Genomic DNA, 20,891 nt, shown 5'->3' with positions numbered 1-20,891 from the left:
TTTTTTTATTTACATGAGTACACTGTAGCTGTCTTCAGACACACCAGAAGAGGGCATCGGATCCCATTGCAAATGGTTGTGAGCCACCATGTGGTTGCTGGGATTTGAACTCAGAACCTCTGGGAGCACAGTCAGTACTCTTAACCTCTGAGCCATCTCTCCAGCCCTCTAGCATTGTTGAAACAATGTGGTCAGCTGCTGGGTCCACAAAAAGCCAACTTGATACATAAAGGCTGGGGCCATTACTCTTCATTCTATACTGCTTTCACCACTCTCCCCCAAAGCTGAACAATGCTGAAACAAAATAAGAAAACAGGGCAATGGGCCAAGCTCATCCCCAACTTCTTCCTTCCCGCAGGTGGGAAGCCTGTCTTTCATCTGCATGTTAGGGTGAGATGATGGATTAGCCCCAACCCCATGCACTGCCTTTCCTTATCCATGTGACTTCACACATGTAACTCAAGGAGCAGAGTCTCTTACATTCGGCTGATCCTATGGCTCACTGTGGCTAAGAGAATGAAGCAAAAGCAACAGAGCAAGGTCTAAGGCTAGATTTCCAGCAGCCCCGAACATCTCTATTGGCTGTTCTGGATCTCTGCTGCTGTCATAGAAACATGCGTTAGTTTACAGGCCTACTGTGGCTGGTCATCCCATCACTTCAGACCACAGCTGGGCAGCACCACCCTCATGAGAGATCCAGAGGCATTAATGTGCCCAGATCAGTCTTCTTTACCCAGATCTGCTGACCAACAACCAAACACTGTTGCTCAAGCACACTGAGTTCTAGGATGTATGTTACACAGCATCAGCTAACTGATACAAAGTCCATCTCCTCTCAAGGTGGACAAGCTGCTCCAATACAGACAAGAAGTGACCGATAGCAAGTTCCTGCCAGTTTCAAGTATGAAGGTTCCATCTGGGAGCTACCTTGTACAGATCCAGATGTGGGCTGTATGGCTCAAACAAGGTTTTTGAAGTGGGTTCATGCCAGTTCGCACAGCTTCTCCTCCCTCTGCCCTGTATAACACTTTCCTATGGGTCCTCCCCAGCCAGGTTTCTTATCCAGCCTCTTTGGCCATGCTACCTCAGAAAAGGCCTTCTAATCTGAAAGTTCTTAGTGCCTGGATACGAAGGTACAAAAAGGGTAACTTTTTCAGCTGCAGCCAGCTGCCAACACTTGTGCCTATTCTTTGAGCCTCATGCCTTCTGGATGAAAGGGCAAGCTGCAAATAAGACATAGGGAAGACTAACATTTTTCTCAGCTATTTAATGACCTGCAAAAAGATAGAACCCAAGGTCCCATCATGCCCATGCTTCAGGTTCCCCTGCTTACCCCTTCCTTCCCCCTCTCCTCATCTCTCTAACCCCATGGAGAAGCAGGCCAGCTTCCTTGGGCATCCCTGAGCATGGAGAATGAAGATAAAATAAACCAGAAGCAACACTCAGCAGAGAGTCATCACCAAAGTCCACTGAGTTCCATGCACTTTCTCTCCATGATTGCTTGGAATCTCCTTCGAAATAACAAAAATCAAACATTAAGTTCTTTCAACGTCAGGTTTACGCAGGTGCTTCTGCTTGGCAAAAGCATTAAGAATGTGTTTACTATGTATCTTAGATAGGGTTTTGTTGCTGTGAAGAGACACCATGACCATGGCAACTCCTATAAAGGAAAACACTTCATTGGGGCTGGCTTACAGTTTCAGAGGTTTAGTTCATTATCCTCATGGCAGGAAACATGGCGACATGCAGGCAGACACGGTGCTAGAGAAGAAGCTAAGAGCTCTACATCTTGATGCACAGACAGTAGAAGGAGGCTGTGTTTCACAATGGACATGGCTTGAGCATTTCTAAGCACACCTCCTAATAGTGTCATTCTCTATGGACAAAAGCATTCAAACAAGTCTATGGGGACCATTCCTACTCAAACCACCACAGTGTGTTCACAGGGCATCTGAGGCTCTAAACAATGTTTGCCTGGGGTCAGGAGGCAGAGTTTCTTGGATCCTACAATCATCCGTTTTCCACACCCTGAAAACGGGGTTAACAGACGGGAGCAGATTCCTGTCCTATACATAACATTGTAGGCCACAGGGTGGGGAGCACAGCAGGTAGTGGATGGGCAGCTAATAAACCAGCTCTATATAGAGGAGGTGCATGCTGGAGACAGCAGCTCTAGATGGAGGAGGTGCATGCTGGAGACAGCAGCTCTAGATGGAGGAGGTGCATCCTGGAGACAGCAGCTCTAGATGGAGNCTGGAGACAGCAGCTCTAGATGGAGGAGGTGCATCCTGGAGACAGCAGCTCTAGATGGAGGAGGTGCATCCTGGAGACAGCAGGTCTTGAGATCAACCTTCCTCTCACAGCTACTGAGCCGCAAACCAGCAAGAACACACTAGGAAATGACTTTTCCTCATGATTTTATTTCTAAGAAGTTCTCACAGAAAACAATGAACCTCTCCAATTCATAGCACTTTTGCTAAAGTGCCAGGCCTTTAAAATCCATAAACAGTGGGATATAATTAAATGCAAATGTGGGGCCTTATTTAAAAATTAATCTTTTGTAATTAATTAGTAATTTAAAATATCTTGGTAAATGATACTTAAATGGCATGGAATCATGCTAGCTCTGAGTGATAAAGTCGTCTGCTAGAGACTTGCTGCGTTGGAGTGAGAGATATTTGCACATATCACGTGGGACAACAGCGCACTGTGATTCCTTAATTTACCTTTGCAGACAACTGTAGTAAAAAGGCTTTGTATGCAGGTTGTGGGGGCTTCACTCACCGCAGCAGAACCAGAAAAGAAATTGCTTGGAGTCAACCCACTTGCATTAAGGATTAAATTAGCCTCCAGCCATGCCGTCAACTCGGGAAGCCAAGCTGAGGGGAGATGTGGATGAGGGGACCCTTTCTACCTTTGCTGTCCTCCACATTCTGCCCAGCCTGAGCAAGAGGTGCCACACATTCACCCCCCTCCCCCGTCCTTCTACTGCAGAAGAGTCTGTTGGGGCCTCACCACAAAGGTAAATGTCACCTGCTGCCATTGCCACCCTGTCACTGCCTTTCCCTTCCCAGCATTGCAAAGACTGCCCCAGACCGCTCTGTTGCCAGGAGGACACCACTCTAGTTAATGCAGGTGCACACTGCAGTGTATGTTTTCTGTGGGGTGTGTGTGTGTGTGTGTGTGTGAAAGAGAATAGTATGTATATGGCTCTGTATGTGTATAATACACACACACACACACACACACATACACACACATACATACACATGCGGGCTAGTCTCCCACGCTTGCTTACACTGATGTTTACTCCCAATCTAGCTCATCTTTCTGCCCTGTGCTGGCTCCCACCATACGCCACAGACAGGCCAGGGCCACTTCAGCTACAGAAGCAGCCTAGGCAGTTTGCTGATCTCTCCTGACCTAGAGTAGGATTCTAAGAGTAAGTCTTCCCAACAACAGAAGTCTTAAGACCACAGTCCTGGATTAAGAAGCTACCCGAGGACAGCTGAGCAACCACAGAAGCAGCCAAAACATGCAAAAAGAAAACCCACCCTTAAGCCTTTCTACAGGAAGAAAGAATGATTTACAAAAAAAAAAAAAAGCAAGCCACTTGTTTCCCTAATGGATAGGCAGGTTTTGAGGGCTCTAATAAGATAAAAGAGCATATGTCACATAGCTGCTGACTTACAGATTTACATTCCAATAGAAAAAAGAGAATGCCCAACTTGTATGGGACACAAGAGATGGGAACACGCAGGCACTGGGGAAGGGAAAGCTGTGTCTGTCATCATGAACAAGGATCAAGAATCAACTGTCTTCTACACAGTGTATTTTGCTAGTCTTTCCTTTCTAATGAGACAAGAGAGATAGAGAAAAAGAAAAGGAGATACAGAATAAGTGAAGGAGAGAGAGGGACTGTGAACAGCCAAATGCAGAAGCCTACAATGATGAGGTGAAAAGACAAAATTCAAGAACCCACACAGACAGGGAGAGTCTCAGTGGGTGAGAGCCCCAGGTCACATCCTCTCTGTTAGTCCCTGAGGATGCTCTGTAGCGTGTGGCCCAGGTGGACTCAAGGAAAAGGCTAATTCCTGCATCCTGGTACTTGGTATGGTCCTTGATCTAGAGAAGGCACCAGACAGTGTGGGTGCATAGGGATTGAGTAGATGGCAGATCGACTTGGTAACAAACGGAACACACATAGCCAATGAAGAACAAACCGGCAGTGGAGAGCTGGTCTCCCACATCAAACCTGACACAGAGATGGATGGGAACAGGAGACACAAGTCCCTGATCCTGACTCAGGAGCCCTCCAGCCATCATCAGCTTGACCTTGGTTTCATTAATTTCTGCTCTCACACATCACAGATGCTAAGATATCCATCCCCCATCAGACCCTCTGTATCCATTCACTCACTGCCAGCTCCTTCCTAAAGACCTAGCCTTGTTATTGCTGAGTCCGGGAAGCCTCCTGGACACTGAGGCTATGTCTCCCAAGCTACTGGGTACTTCTCCATCCTTTTGCCATTGTAGATAATGGGAGCTGTTCATACCTCCATCTTCCCTGACCAAGAAGAAAGTCCCATGGAAACAGGAACCAAGTCACAGGACTAGAGCTCATTAAATCTAGAAACATGACAGATGGAATGGTATGAGTGGAAGACAACTCCAGAAGCTGTTGGTGAGCAGGGTTCTCAGGACGAGGCCCTGATCCTCGTCCTTCTTGGAAGCTTCTGACTTCATTACTTGAGTTTTCCAGGCTCTGGAGTGAGATAAAAAGGACCGTAACCACCTCCCCACCTTGTGAGCCAGCTGACAGGTTTGAGTGAAGATAACATCAAAGGTAAACTTACTAAAATCCACTAAAGCCATGCAACAGCCAGTGCCAAAGCCTCACTGGAAAGACAATAAGCCCAACCTTCTCCCTAGTTAGGATGACTGAAAGGAGCCACCCTCCCTCCAAGGCCAAGGGATGAACACAGCAAGTCTTGCTGGAGGAAGAAAGTGTTTAGCAAGCCCCAAGGACATCAAGGCGGTGATCACAGGCATGGGATGGGACTACCAGAACACTATCCTTCCAAGATCAGCTACTCCAGGGTCAGGAGGCATCTCCTCCAAGCTCAGCTGCTCCAGGGGATGCTTCTCCTCCATGCTCAGCTGCTCTAAAGTGGGGCCTTCTCATTGCCTTTACTTTGTTGTTGTTTCCATTTTACTGCTGTCTTGGGGATAGCATCTTGGCACATGCTAGCCAACTGTTCTACACCCAGCCAAATACTTAACCCTCTCATTACCTTTTCAAGACAATGTATTAACATCATGGCTGGTGAGCCTGACTTAAAAGACCTGAGAGGTGAAGACGAGGAATCAAGACTGAATGGTAAACAGTCCTGGGAATAGGTCCATGAGCCCACAGGGACCTGGGCAGGCACCAAGGCCTCAGTCTCCTACAACCCACCTTCCCAGAAATCATCAAGACCAGAATCTGGACATCGGCTAGCCCCGGGCAGCACTGTCCCTCATGATGCAGAGTCACAGATAATCCAGTGATGCCATGTAACCTCCAGGCCAAGGGCTGGTAGTGCTGACTACTTAGAGAAGCAGCTCCCAACTTGGTTCACTGACAGCCTGGCAGGTCCCAATTGGCAGGGCTTCTGACTAACCACAATGGAAGTGTCAGCCAGCCACAACAGCAGATTCATGTTTCGTAAAATGTAAGTTTCCAGCAGAGCTACCTGTCCTCATCCACTCCCACTCAGCCGTGCTTCCTGAAAGGGGGGGAAGAGGCGTTGCAGCTGGGAAACCCACACAACCACCATGGCCTACAGCTCTTCTGTGCCTTCCTATCCAACACCATGCGCTGATCTCTGTCCCGTGGGCTGGGAGGCATTTACTTCACCATACAGTGCTTCAGGTGTCATAAAATGCAGACAGTGGGTCACCCTGTGGGTCTCATCTATCCTGCACTAACAAAGGGGAAAGTGGGTCAGTCTGCCTAAGGAGCAATGGCTCTGGGCAATGACAAGGCCACTGTACAGGAGTGAGTTCCCCATCTTCCAGATAATCTGCATGCCCAGACAGCTGGACAGAACTGTCCTCCTCCAGCCTCCAGATCAATAGAGGCCATCTATGCTTACACAGTAAGGCTCTCAGAAATGAGGCGTGAGGAAAGCTTTCGGGCATATCTTCCTCCACAAAGCTGGCATAGCCGCATGTGTCCATGACAGAAAGTGTAGCACACCGTGTCCTCTGAAGTCACCAAGCATGGAGGAAAGGCTCTGGAACTGTCCATACCTAGACTGGAACTCCATTCCATCTCTTAGTAAAAATGACTTTATACAATTCACTTAGCATCTGCTTCTTGGTTTCCTCATCTGCCAAGTACACGGCAGAGGAAGTGAACACAAGGGTCCAGGCCCACTGTGGGCATCAGGAGGACAAGGCATCCTCCATTCCTAAAGGCATCGTAGTGGTCCTGATACCAGGACTTTCACTATAGGAGCTGAAAGAAAAGGCAGAGGAGGTGTGTCCTTTGACTCAAAATCCAGAGCTTACCCTCACACTCAGTCTCTAGACAAGGGAAGGAGCCACTCCGGTGGAAGTCTCACCCCCAACCACCCAGAGACACAAAGATTTTGTGAGCACAGTCTGAAGGATTAGCAAAAACAACTAGCTAAAGCCAAGCAAAGTACGCCCCACACCACAGGACTTGGCATAATTAATCACTTGGAAATAACATATTTAGGCCAGTTGTCGTTGAGTGTAAATCCTTCTGGGGCCTAGAAACAAGAAAGGCCTAGATCCATGGAGAAGGGAAACAGGCATGTATATGCAGATAAAAGGTACGGAAAAGGTACGGACGCTAAGACGCTTGGTACCAAATGCTGATCATTACCGCCTCCTCTTTCACCACCATCTTAACAGATGCATAAACTGAGGCTACGAGGACCAAGCAAATTGATCAATGCCACACAGTTAGGAACTAGATCAGGGACTAGATCCAAATCTGAAACTGCAAAGCTCATGCTCTTTCTCCTCCCAGGCTTCCCAGCAGGCCAGTGGCATAGAGGGAAGGAAAAGCAGGGAGGCCAAGGAATTAGCAAGTGAGAAGCTGGGAAGTTGGTGGCAGAATCTGTGGGATGCTCTCCCCAGGCGGAGCCTGAGTCTGGCGATGAACAACAGAGAGAAAAGTCACCCCAGGAGCAGCCTTCTGCAAACACACCACTGGGAACATCGGAGAAGGGCTGGACAGAAAGTCAGGACTGCTAATCCAAAGCTGAGTCACTGCATACAGAGAAGACGGTTCTGGTGAAGAAGTTGAGAACCCACAGGACAGCACAGCCTGGCTGACCACCAGCACAACTGAGACCTGATTAGCTGAGAGCGGCAGGGCTGCTGGCCAACTACACCAAATTAAGCTTTCCCTATGTTAAGCTCTCCAGCAGTGGGCTCCATGCTGGTTCCTGATGCATGAGGTAGCATTTTGAATGATAATTAATTAGAGGGGAAAGCAGAGTAAGCAAGCGAAGTACATCAGATGAAATTAGTGTAATTCTGCCTTTCTCTTTCATTTTACCTTCAATCAGAGTGGGCCGGCCAAGTTAGCTTGGATTATGTGAGAAAACCCTGGGGGATCATCCCACTGCTTCATGATCCCATAATCCATTGGGCCCTAACTTGTTCCCAGACACACCATACTCCCAATGACTCCTTTTCCCCAAACAAACTCAATCCTAGGGGGTGACTAGCAACTACCTCCTATTTATCGCCTCTCTGCCTTGAGACACTGGAGCCAGCACCAATGGTCAGCTCATTCTAGTCCACAGTTTCCTAGCCTGATTTCAAATGAATGGATTCTTTGTTAACTTGGTGGGCCTTCCTAGCCTTCATTAGACAGTCTCCATCCCTAATAGAGGTGTTCTTAAAAGAAGCTCGTGCGGATCAGTACAAGCACCTAAGAATGATGCTCACTCCGGGGTTGCTTGAGACTGTTGATATGCAACAGACACCGCCATCAAATGGCAACAAATCCCATGGAACACCTGCCCACTTCTCCAGAGAGCTAGAAATTCACCTCATCCCTATAGGTATATACCTGTTAACACAGAAAAGAAAATTAAAGGGAATAAAAATGCTGGGTTTCAACTCAGAGAAGTCAGGCAGTAACATACGCAGGCTTCTGGAACCGAGTCACCTGCTGAGGACAAACCAGTATCCAAGTCACACTCAGGCCTCTTCCCGAATGGTCAGGTGCTGTGGTCTGAGCCTTCTGTTCTCTGTTGTTTCTGGTACACACCTAGGCCATTCAGCAGTCCTGAGCATCAGGCATGAGTGGCCTCGGATCCCATGACCTACCTCATTGATGAAGGAGTGTGCCCCCTGTGGGCTGAGCAGTAGAATGGCACGGCGCAGTGTGTCCCGGTAGCGATTCAGCTCCTCAGTCTTCATGGTAGTGAAGAGGCTGGTGAACACGTGACTGATGTTCTTGTCCACCTTTTGTAAAGAGACGTCCAGACCCAGTCGTGAGGCCTGATCCAAGAAGCTTTGGAGCCCACGGATATCTGAGCATGGGAGAAGAGGGGAAAGGATCATTTTTTAAGTGGGAAGGGATCTATCTGAGAGGGCAACGAACTCCAACACACCCAACCCAGGCAACCACCAGAAGAAACAAGAGTCTCCATCTACTTCACTTACTCAGAGCAGGGTGCAAGGCAGCAATGTAGACCCAGTATCCCTCATCAGCCTCCAGCCCCGGGATATAAGGTGGTTGTCTGTTAGCATCAGGAATCCTTTCTGCCATCCAAACTATGCCAGAATCACCCTTTGTAACATGCTCTTGTACTCTCCCATGTGCTCTGAGTTCTGGCAGCTCTGCCCTCCAGTCTATGTAGACTGGTGACCTTGACACAGGTTTCCCCCATCTCCCTCTATACCTTATACCTGAGGTGTCTTGATCATCTACAGTCAGATAACACAACTGACTACCCTGAAAAGAGCTGACCCAAGATTTGGACAGGCCATTCTAACCCTGGATCATTCACTAACCCTCTGAATGTCAGCATCTCATGGACAACCTCTAGCCAATGGAAGAGGCTGTATCTTGCTTCAGAATTTGATTTCTTTTTCCTTCCTGGAATTTCTTTCTTTCTGCTTTGTCCCAAGAGGTGACTCATCCCAAACCCAACCAGAAGCTCATGTTCCAAGTGCTTCAGAGATGAATAGATGGCCAAGGTCCATCACTGAGACTTTCCCAGCCTTCAGGTGGAGACCCTACAAGATAAGCTATTGAACCAATTGTCTGAGGGTGAGAGTTCAGAGCGAATCCTAAAGCCCAGAAAGATGGCACACTCACTGACCGACTGTTGCGAGGGGCCAGGTGCCATTTTGCTCATGGACCAAGAGTTACCTTCAGACCAAGAGTTTCAGAAATGAAAGAGTTTCATTTCTGTCATTTGTAGCCTTAATTGTCAACACACAGGTAAGCTATTTATGCCCAGTCTAGAATGTCTCCATTACTTCTATTATCCTATGCTCAGGGACAGAGCCTCAACAGAAGGCTGAGTATCTACCCAGACCCACAAGGCCACTGTCTGAATGCCCTGGGGTGCCTATGCAGTCCTAGTTAAAATAAGCAGTGCTAACTAAACTGGTTTTGCTTACTAATTCTTCTCTGAGGTTGCCTCCTTCTCACGTCTGTCACACATATAAGCAGGTATCAAGGAACCTTCTATAGAGTCCCTGAACTTGCCATCTTGGTGAGAAGATAGACTTACCAGAAAGTCTAGTCTCAGCTTTACTGCAGCAAGGACATTTTTCAGGACTACCACGTGGGGGTGGCCAAGAGTAGCCCCTGAGCTCCTCCTGGGACCTCTAAGAGATCCTTAAACTCTCAGGCAAAGCATTCCTCCCCCTCCTCTGGCTGTGGACGGGATAAGGAAGCAGGCTGAGCAAGCCAAAGAGGAGCAAGCCAGTAAGCAGCATTCCTCTGTAATCTCTCGCTATTCAGTTCCTGCTCCAAGTTCCTGACTATGTTCCTGCCCTGACTTCCTTCAATGAAAGACTGTGACATTGAAGACTAAGCCACATAAACCCTTTCCTTTCCAAGGTACTTTTGATCAGAATGTTTTATCACAGCAATTGAAAACAAACCAAAATAAGAATTACTCTTATTTTTTGTTTTAATTAACCCAATAATAGGATATGTATAAGATACAGTGAAATGTTTTAATACATATATACATTCTACAACAAGCAAGTCAGGTAAATTGGTTTACCTATTACTTCATACACATTTATCTATGATCAGAACATTCAAAATAGTCTTGTTCAACTATTCTGCAGAATTTAACACAAATTCTTATGACAACACAAGAACTTAATCCCCCAAGAGGACCCTGTGTCTGATAACCAGCTTCCTCTCCCTTCCCATCCCTGTCCTGGCATCTAGTCACCACTCCTACTCTCTGCATCTATGAGATCAGTCTTGTTATTTCATTTTATTTTTTACTGAAAGTAGATATTTTTTACATAAAATATATTCTGATTATGGTCGTCTCTTCCTTCAACTCTTCTCAGATCCTCTGCACTTCCCCACCCACCCACCCACGTCCAAATCCTTTAGTGCTCTGTGTCTCATCAGAAAATAAACAGGCATCATCATTAATGATGATAATAATAATAATAATAATAATAGCAATAAGAGACCTATAACCTATATAGGACAAAACAAACAAAAAATAAAGAGCCAAAAAAGCATAAGAAGCATATATACATTCATATATATTATATATAACATATAATATATTACATAATATATAATATAAACAAAAACAAAAGAAATACTAAATACCCAGACAAAGCATTATGAGATGAAAAAACCCTACCATTGAACTCCTTTTGCATTGGCTATCTACTGCTGGGCATAGGGCCAGCCTTAAGAGTGATCTTGTAACTCAAGAGAAAGCTCATTCTGGTGAGATGTGGAGCAAGGGGAAGTTCATTGCTGGTAGGAGTACAAACTTGTACAGCCATTCTGGAAATCAACTTGGCAGTTTCTCAGAAAATCGGGAATAGATGTACCTCAAGACCCAGCTATACCAGTCCTGGCCATATACCCAAAAGATACTCCATCGTACCACAAGGACACTTGCTCGACTATGCTCATAACATCTTTAATTATAATAGCCAGAAACTGGAGACAAACTAGACGTCCCTCCACTGAAGAATGGATAAAGAAAATGTGGTACATTTTCACAATGGAGTATTACTCTGCTATTAAAAACAATGTCATTGTGAAATTTTCAGGCAAAAGGATAGAACTAAAAAAGATTATCTTGAATGAGGTGACCTGGACCCAGAAAGACAAGCATGGTATGTACTCACTTATAAGTGGTTATTAGCTGTAAAGATAATCATGCTACAGTCTACAGACTCCGAGAGACTAAGTAACAGGAGGGCTCAACAAGGGAAAGCACGGATCTCACTGAGAAGGGGAAACAGAATAGACACGGTGAATGGACAGGGGTGGGGAGGGCAGAGGAAAGAGAGTACTGGGAGAAGCAACTGGAATCAGGGAGGGGAAACATCTCTGGGATGAGCTAGAAACCAGGGCAATGGAAACTCCCAGGAATCCATAAGGGTGACTCTAACTAAGACTGCTAGCAATGGGGGATACGGAACCTGAACCGGCCATCTCCTGTAATCAGGCAAGACTTCCAACAGAGGAATTGGGACACCAACCCAGCCACAAAACCTTCTATCCACAATTTGTTCTACTACAAGGTGTGTAGGGGTAAAGATGGAGCAGAACTTGAGGGAGTCACTAAGCAATAACTTGTCCAGCTTGAGACCCATGCCATGAAAAGAAGCCTACCCCTGACACTGCAAACACTATTCTTCTCTACTTGCAGGCAGGAGCCTAGCATAACTGTCATCAGAGAAGCTTCACATCAGAGAACTGTCACAGAGAAGCAACTGATGGAAACAGATGCAGAGACCAACAGCCAAACAGGCAAAGCATGAGGGATTCTAAGGGAGAGGGAGAGGAAGGATGTTAGGAGCTAGAGGTGTCAAGAACACCACAATAACACACACGGAGTTAACTATCCTGGACCCATAGGAGCTAACAGAGACTAAACTGCCAACTAGAGAGCATGCATAGGACTGACCTAGGCCCTCTGCACACATATTACAGTTGTGTAGCCTGGTCTTTATATGGGAAGTCAGCAGGAACAGGGGCTGTCCCTGACTTTGTTGCCTGTGTTTTGAAACCTTTCCTTCTACCCGGCTGCCTCTTCTAGCCTCAAGATAGATGCACCTAGTCTTGCCACAACTTGACATGCCAGTGCTGGCTGATATCCATGGGAGGCCTCCTTTTCTGAAGAGAAACAGAGAAAATTAATTAATTAATTAATTTTCAAAAAGAGTGGTCTTATACCCACTGAGACTCCATTGAAGGAAAATAATTTTCCGCTTGCAAGTGGGCATCAATTGGCGATAGTTCCTGGGTTAGGGATGGGGGCTGGTGTCCACTTCTCCTCTAAGGGCTGGGACTCTATCTGGCACCTTGTCTATCTGTGAGTCTCGATATTTATTCCCATCTATGTAGGAGGAAGCATCTCTGATGATGGCTGAACATTACACTGACCTATGAGTCTAACAGAATGTCATTAGGGGTCATCCATTGCTACCAATGCGCCATTTGCTGTTCTTGTCCACCTGAGCAGTGTTGAGGATCTCATGGAGTGGGACTTACATCCAATTAGATGTTAGTTTGCTATCCCACAAGTTTCATGCCACTATTTCACTTGCACATATTGCAAGCAGGTCACCATTCTAAACTGAAGGGTTGGTAGCTGGATTTATGCCTACATTTCTACTTTGGTAGCATGTAGAGTACCTTCCAGTACCATGAACTACCCAGTAGTAGTGAAGACCCTAGTTAGGCATCATCCAAACTTCTACATGTTCAGTGAGTTGTATGGGTGTTATCCCTAGCAATAGGGCCTTACTCTCAGCTTGAGTAAATCAAGCAATATATTTGGCAATAGTCTATTTAAGCATTTATTTTTGCAGCACTATTCACAATACCCAAACTTTGAAATAAACCTAAGTATCCATAGATGGATGGATGGATGGATGGATGGATGGATGGATGGATGGATGGACGGATGGATGGATGGATAGGGAAAATATAGGGTATACGTATATTGAAGTACTATTCAGCCATAGAAGCATAGATAAACCTAGATGAACTTGTGTCAAGTGAAAATAAGTCAGGTACAGCAAGCAAGCTTCTGCTTCTTATCACTAACAGAGAGAGGAGGGGCACTTGGTGGAGAGTGTACAAAGGTGCGGAAATACAGATGTCTGGAGAAGCGATCAATTTTTAGAAACACTCAATACAGGTGCCAACCCTCTCCTGAATTTAGCACTGCCCATTATAACCCAGAGACTGTCTCAGCACCCAGCAGCCAGTGCAGTATACACAGTGTCTCCAGGTAAAGTAGATGGCTGTCTTTAGGCCCCTAGGAACAGTCTTTCCAGTCTCATGACTTTTTCTCATCTCTTTGAACATCCCTCTGTCTTTGTTTCTGGCCTTGGCTACAATGGTAGCTTTGACCTATAGGACAGAAATAAACTTAACATAAACAGTGTTATGAGCAATTGTATACTTCAGTTCTGCCGTTGCATTTGGCTACTACTATATAAACACCCTCAGGGGAGCTTGCTGAGACACACAAACAAAAATCAGGCTGGTCCCCAAGCAATCACTGTGGTCCACATGCCAGCAGAACCCAGAGTTGAGTGTGGCCAGGGCAGAGCAACTAGGTTGAACTATCAACTCATCAAAAATGACAAATGACTCTTGTTCTAAGCCTCTGAGTTAGGGAACAGCTTGATTACCCTCAGTGACTACTCGAAAGGTCATGGGCTGGATTATATCTGATCTTTCTCATGAAGAGGTAGAAAAAGAGTAACATCTGTACCTTTGAAAAGATCGTCTGTGGCACTGTTCACAGGAGAAGGAAGCCAGACCCAAGCAAGGCCATTCTCAGTGCCCCACGGCCTAACCTATGACCTAGATATGATCACAACAGACAGGGGAGGCAGTGAAGACCTGAGGCCCTGCTACCATCTCCTGCTCCTCTCAGCACTTTTTAAGAGAACAGTGAATTGGTAAGGTGGCAGAGAATGACCACATCCACAGAATATTTCCACGTGTTTATACTGTGTGCATACCATTAAAGCTCACATGGTTTCATTGGACTGGTAGGACCACCATGTGCCATGAATGATCTCACAAGTCATGGCAGCACAACCTGCAATGTCATCCTGGAATAGAAGTCCCCTACAGTCCCTTTTCCGGTGCCCCTTCCAAAAGCCCTCTCACTCCACAGTAAAATTTCACATCCTTAGAGAGGAGAGGATACATGACTGGGTGGCACATGTCAGGACAACCAGATACTGACAAGAAGATGTACATGTGGAGGGGAAAAAAGGGTCCCAGAACTCTTTCATGCCCTCCATACTGCATTTCTGGCTACTTTTTAGGCATCCCCCAATGAGACAGAGCCATCAGGAAGAGTTTAAGTGCCCGTTAGCAACAGCAAGCTCTTCACTCCTGGTATTAGTGATGCTGCTGAAGGCAGCGTTCCCAAGAGACATCATCCCTCGCTACACCCGCAGCTCCCACTTGGCTGAAAAGGTCAGTCTCAGCCTCTTTTTCAGCTGTACTCGGGGAGGGCTGGAGCAAAGAACCAGTCAGAGCACAAGCTGACTTCATCACCGCATCCTTGTTCCCCCAAAACAGGACCAGTGAAGCCTCTTGCCCAACCAAAGTCATTTTCTCCTTGCAAGAGTCCGCAATGCCATGCTGCTTTGTTCTGCACTAAAGCCTGCTGTCCATTCTGCCGCTTCTCAGGAAGGTAGAATGCCCCGAAGAGGGAAGACAGAGAAGGGAAGGGGATGGAGAGGGCTGCCGTGTAGTCAGGGCCTTAACCCAGGCCCATTCTGAAAAAAGTCTCCCCCCAACTAGACAGACTGATGACCCCAGAAGTGGAACTATCTAGGGGTCAGATCATGCCTACCTGGGATCTACTCAGAAAGGATCCCTGGTTTTCTGAAGGAACGAGAACCAGAATAAACCGTGGTTTCAGCACTCCACACAGTCAGTAAAGGCGTCCCATCCTCAGAGGAAACAGGCTGGGAGCATGGACAACATGGCATGGCAAGCCAAGATGGGCCTCCAGTCATGTCTCCTCCAAATATCCTGCCCTCCATTAGGCTCTCAAAAGCTCTGGTCATAAGAAGTCATTGCAATCCCCAGTCTTACTGAGTGAATCCTCCTGCAGTGATCACCAATGTGTTTCTTCCTCAGATGGCCACCGAGAGCTTTCTCTGTGTGGGACTCCCCCCTTGGGATCTAGGAACTAAAACTGAATGAGCCCACGATGGGTGTTCCTGCTGTTATGACTGACACTGGGGTGGGAGTAAGGCTGAAAACAGGCCTAGAACAAATAAACAGTGGAATAGATCATTTTCAGTACTGACAAGCTCTGAAGAAAATCCATGTTGGGCCAAAGCAAATTACAGGGGTGGGAAGAGGAACGTTCCCTGTGAGAAAGCTTTGGTGAGGAGGAGGTGGCTCCAGAAACCCCTTAGAGAAGCCAGACAGAAGAAACAATGTCTGGAAAGTGCCAAAATGAGGCATCTTTGACAACAGATGAAGGAGAGCATTGGCCAGAGGAGTTACCAGAGAAAGAAAAGAGGTGTCAGCAGGGACCAGGAACCATCAGAGGCAGAGGGATATAGATGCAGGTCTCATGCCTGTCCCTTCTCCCTAAGCATGGCTTGGTGCTGCTGCTCAGGGGCCACTCTAATCAAATTCTGTCTTTATCTGTGTCACTGTGTTCTAAAACTCCTACCAAAGTCATCAAAATGGTGACTTTCTTCCTCTTCATCTTCATGACACAAGTGTCCACAAGAGGCTTGTCCCGAAGTCTTCTCGTTTACAGGACTCCAGACACTATGGCCCTTTCTTTGCCCACTCATTGCTGAATCTCCTCTCTCACACATTCATTGTTCACAGCTAATTCTCAGCTCCCCTCTGGTAGCTCACTCCACATTTTCTCTTTCAGCAGAGGCCTACATTTTCCACTGGCTGTGGCCTCCGCTTCTGCTAAACACCTTGGCTTCATCTTCACTGTGTCTTCTCGGGTTTACCACCAGCTCTTCTCGGGGGTTTCTGCAACAGCTTCCTATACAGTCTCCTGTACCTGCATACTAATGCATTGTGCTACAATGTTCTCTTTAAGGTCATATCTGTGTCTAATGTAGCCTGCCTCTAACCTTCAATGAATAACACAAAAACACAAGTTTATTTAAAAGTTGCCAAGAAATTAATAACCTCAAAGGTATCAATCAATCAAATTACAAGCAAACAAAAAAGCCTTCTTAAGATTTTATCGATGTACACAAAATAAGCTCATGCATCTTAACTTGGACTAAGAAGCAGTCTGGAACAAATAGCTTTTCCTTTTTTCATTTTTGTGACTCCACCAGCTATCCTCATTACCTAACCAGGAACTGGAGATCAGAAAATACACTCTTTGCCCTTCTCTGGAGATTCATTTTCTCTCTCTCTCTCTCTCTCTCTCTCTCTCTCTCTCTCTCTCTCTCTCTCTCTCACACACACACACACACACACACACACTCACACACACACATGAGAGGGCATACAACCCTACACCTACATCATGTTTCTTCAAAACTCTCAACCCCACATCTCCAACAGGAACCAGCTCAGACCACTCTTCCCTCTAAAACCCTCTCAGTTCCCCAAGTTGGAATTTATGCCTCCTTCAAAATGAGTTATACTAAACAATATGCAAAACTAGGTGGGTACAGAGGAAGAAGAAACTGGATTTTCCTCGACTCTCTTTACCCCAGGCTCAGCATCGACCACAAAGACAAGACCATAGAAGTCTATGGAATTGTTAAACCAGCCAAAGCCCCAGCCTGAAGCCCACTGTGACTTCAGCAAGCACATATCACTGAAGGTAAAGCTGTATTAATCATCGTGGGAATTTTTATTTCCAAAAATCTAAAGCTGCATCTGTGATGGTCTCCCTCCTTCTTAAAGATCAGACAGTCACCTGGTATTTTAAATACTGTCTTTCTCAAAAGTAACTGAAACGAAAGAACACATTTCAAATTGCTTCCCCTACTATTTCAATTTCTGAGAAAGACCCAGGCACAGAGAGTACGTACAAAGAATATTTTACCATCTGTAATGCACAGGGATAGGCATGAAGGCTGCCACCTCGCACCCAGGAGGAGTTCCCAGCTAGGAGAGCTCAGAGATTATTGGCAAATGTTCTAAAGGCTGAGACAGAACTTTGAGTCTCCTTTTCTTTTCTTTTCTTTTTTCTTTTTTTTTTTTTTTTTCACTTCTTTTCCTATCTGGGTTCCCAAAGGCAGACTTTGAATTTTTTCCCAGATATCATTCAAGTTCCTTATTAAGACCTCTGCCCAGGTGCCACAACTCCTTTATCACCCTCTCCCTTCCCCACTACCAGCTCCAAAGTCTTCATCGCTATCAGGGGCATAGAGCAGCTATCAAAGCAGGGTATGATGAGCCTGGGTCCACAGGTGTGGAAGCATGCACCATACACGTCAATGTGTGTCGAGGACAGAAACCAGAGACTTGCTGTGATGCCCATCATACGGAACAGCCCTGTCTAGCTCAGCATCCTTGTGTGTCTCATCTGCTCCTTTCACAGCTTTCCAGCTCTGCATCTTTTCTTTCCATTGACTCTCTCCTTCTTCCAACTTTTCTTCCTTCCTGTCCGAGCGCTGCTCTGAGTCAGACCCTGGGATGGGTGACAGAGCATCTGAATTCCAGGGCTTCACAGATCTGCCCTCAAGGAACCCCCATCTTCACGGGGACTGACCTGAAAGCAGGGAGGGAGTGATCCCTCTGCCATTCGGGGAGCATGCCTTAAATGTGGGATCTTTCCACTTGCTAGCTGTATATTCTGAATAAATTAACCCATACCTTCAATCCATGCAGACGACGGAAGTAACCAAGAAGGCCGATTCAGTAGCAAGGGGACCAGAGGTACTTGGGTGTGTCCATCACAATAATAAAACAGGAAGCAGGTTATTCTTTGTCATGACCTGGCAAAAACCCCAGTCCCTGGCAGGGACTACCTTCAGGTGAGGAGGATGCTCGAGACACACTATCCTCAACAGCACAGTGCCTACTGTCCTGGGCCTCAATGTCCTAGTCAGAACTGACTACAGTCAAGGAATGTCCAGACCACGGTCAAGGGCACCTCTGGAATGAGTGTCACCCACCAAAAGCTATTTCTTAGCGCTACCCATGTCTTGGATTTCCAGTGTTCTGTTCATTGGTATCAGGGTCCCTGCTGTCATTTAGGGTTGGCCAATTCCTGGAGATAGTCCCAATGGCCCACATACCCCATTCTAAGTAAATCAACCCATCCAGAGCCCACCATCCAACCCTCTTCTCTTTGTGTCCTCATACTCCAGGATATAATCTACCTGCCGTAATCATCCTAGGACCGGGGACAGCCTATTATCCAAAGCTCACTGCACTCACCCATGCCAGCTCTCAGCCTGATTCCCCCCTCCTCTCCTGCTTACCACAGGGAAGGCCCTAGCTCATGCACAACCCTGTCCCATTACTTCACAGTGTCACCTCTCCTCCCTTGATACCACAAGCTGTCATTTCAGTGGCTATCTTCTTATGGCCTTCTGCCATTGCTGTAGCTAGATAGTAATAATATCTGTATTAGAACTGTCACGTTTGCTATTGCAACACTATTTACAATAGTCAAGATATAGGATCAACCCACATGTCTATCGGCAAATCCGTGAATAAAGACATGTAGTATTTACTCACAATGAAATGTTATTCACCACAGGGGGGGAAAAAGAGAATAAAATCATGTCATTTGCAACAAGCAGGAAAATCCAGAACACATGTTGTTGAGTGAAATAAGCTAAACACAGAAAGATAAGTACCATGGGGTCTTCTTCTTATATGGAGTGTGAAAAGATGAACTTTTAGAAATTTGTCTTGTAATGGCTGCTGGCATTTGTGTAAACTGAGGGATGGATGAAAGGTCCAAACCTCCAATTCAAAAAAATTTTTAAAAGTACAATAAATTCAGGAGGGAGACACTTTGAACAAACGGTGACTACAGTTCATATTAGCATGGTGTATATTTGAAAATTGCCTAACAGATAAGACTGTGATAGCTTGATTTAGACCTTGCTTAACATACCCATACATCACATCATACCCCTAAACATGGACGACTTTGACCTACTCCCCAAAACAAAACAAAATGCCCTCTCTCCTGGTTGCCTGGGATACAGAGCTCTAGAAGGACACAGAGAAGCCAAGTTTGATCAACCCACCCATACCCACACCTCACCCAACCCCTAACCAGAGGTGATCAGAATAGTCATTCCAATCCATCTCCCTCCCCCCCCAAGCTCAGTGACCTCCTGCAACACCTCTCTGAGCCATTTTCACTCTGCAAACAAGTACCCCACCTTGCTCAGGAGCTGGGCATGCTTCAGTGAGAAGCACACATTAGAGCTGCCACAGCACAAAATAGATGTTCCTGCTGTCAGCTCCCTTCCAACCTTCTCATCAGCATAAGGAACGCCCCCAGAAAGGTTCTCAAATGAGCAAATCATCTCCCTTGTTCTAGAGGCTCATCAGGAAAGGAGGTGCCATCCTGACAATCCGGTGACACAAAAGGAAACTAAAAAGGTCGGCTCTACCCTCTGCGATAATGGGAATTTCAGAGTTGCAAAGTAGCTGAAAGGAAAGAGCTGTCATTGAAAACTCTGAGAAAGGGGGACACAATTCTACCTCTAATGAGGGCCAATAACATCCAGGAGGCTCTGCTGGGGCAGGTTTCAGAAGCAGCCACAAAGCCAAGGGAGGGTAGATTCTAGGAAAAAAGAAGGTCTAAATGTTTTCCCTGGGGTGCATTCTGGCAGTGGATCTGTGTTCAAACACAGGGTCTTCTCCTGCCCTGCCGGGGCTCTGCCAGCAGAGGCTATCAACTGATCAGAGCACACTCCACTTCCCACCAAGCTCCATTCCCTTCCATTTAAAAAACAAACACAAGGGAAAAACATTCTAAATAATCAGGATGGAAGATCAAGATTAAAAACAATTTAAAATAAACGTCTACTCTGGCACTTTGGAAAAAACATACCACGCTGCATTAAGTGCTTTGAATTAAGTAAATTACACCAAGTAACTAATTTACATAATGATCAAGATTTGCATTTTACACATGTTATAATGAAAATGGGTTTATAAAATAATTCTTCACCAACTTCTGTTCAGAGTTGGGAAGCATTTGCAGAAAACTCCATGATATTTATCTGCTACTGTCTTTCATGTTTCAGATCTCTGGCTTCTTCAATCGGGTTTTTTTTTTTTTTTTTTTTTAATCTGCAAGGCCCCTTATTCCCAGTGCAATAAATAGTGCCTTTGATTTGCAATTCCCTCTCGTCAACTGAGTGAGATCATATTTTTTATAGAATCCATAATATGCTAATGATTTTTAGAATTTTCACAAATAAAGTTTGATGTCCCTGTCACCTTTCACTTACAAGGTATTTGGGATTGATTTTTAGTAGCACTTCCTGCAATATCTGGAGGGACTATGCTAACTAAGGTCCTCTGCTTAGGATGCTGCCTGGCATGGCTGGATAATAGATGGCACAGCATTTAGAGGTAGCCCTCTGTCCTGTATCAGCAGTCCCCTTGGGGCTGAGGCAAGACTCTCAGCTGATACCTCCAACACACAGCCTTCAGGTTTGTTTTTTTTTTTTTT

General features: G+C 46.0%; 1 protein-coding gene across 1 annotated transcript in view; it reads right to left on the bottom strand.

Moving 5' to 3' along the window:
• Grid1 (glutamate ionotropic receptor delta type subunit 1) overlaps positions 1-20,891 on the bottom strand; it is a 738,391-nt gene that overhangs the window by 529,709 nt on the left and 187,791 nt on the right. The window contains exon 4 of the mRNA XM_029541717.1: positions 8,356-8,561. Within this exon, the coding sequence (XP_029397577.1) occupies positions 8,356-8,561 (206 nt within the window). The remainder of the gene's footprint in view (positions 1-8,355; positions 8,562-20,891) is intronic.

This window comes from Mus pahari, chromosome 8, assembly GCF_900095145.1.
Source record: "Mus pahari chromosome 8, PAHARI_EIJ_v1.1, whole genome shotgun sequence".
NCBI classification, from domain to species: Eukaryota; Metazoa; Chordata; class Mammalia; order Rodentia; family Muridae; genus Mus; species Mus pahari.
This window is presented reverse-complemented; position numbering and strand designations above follow the sequence as displayed.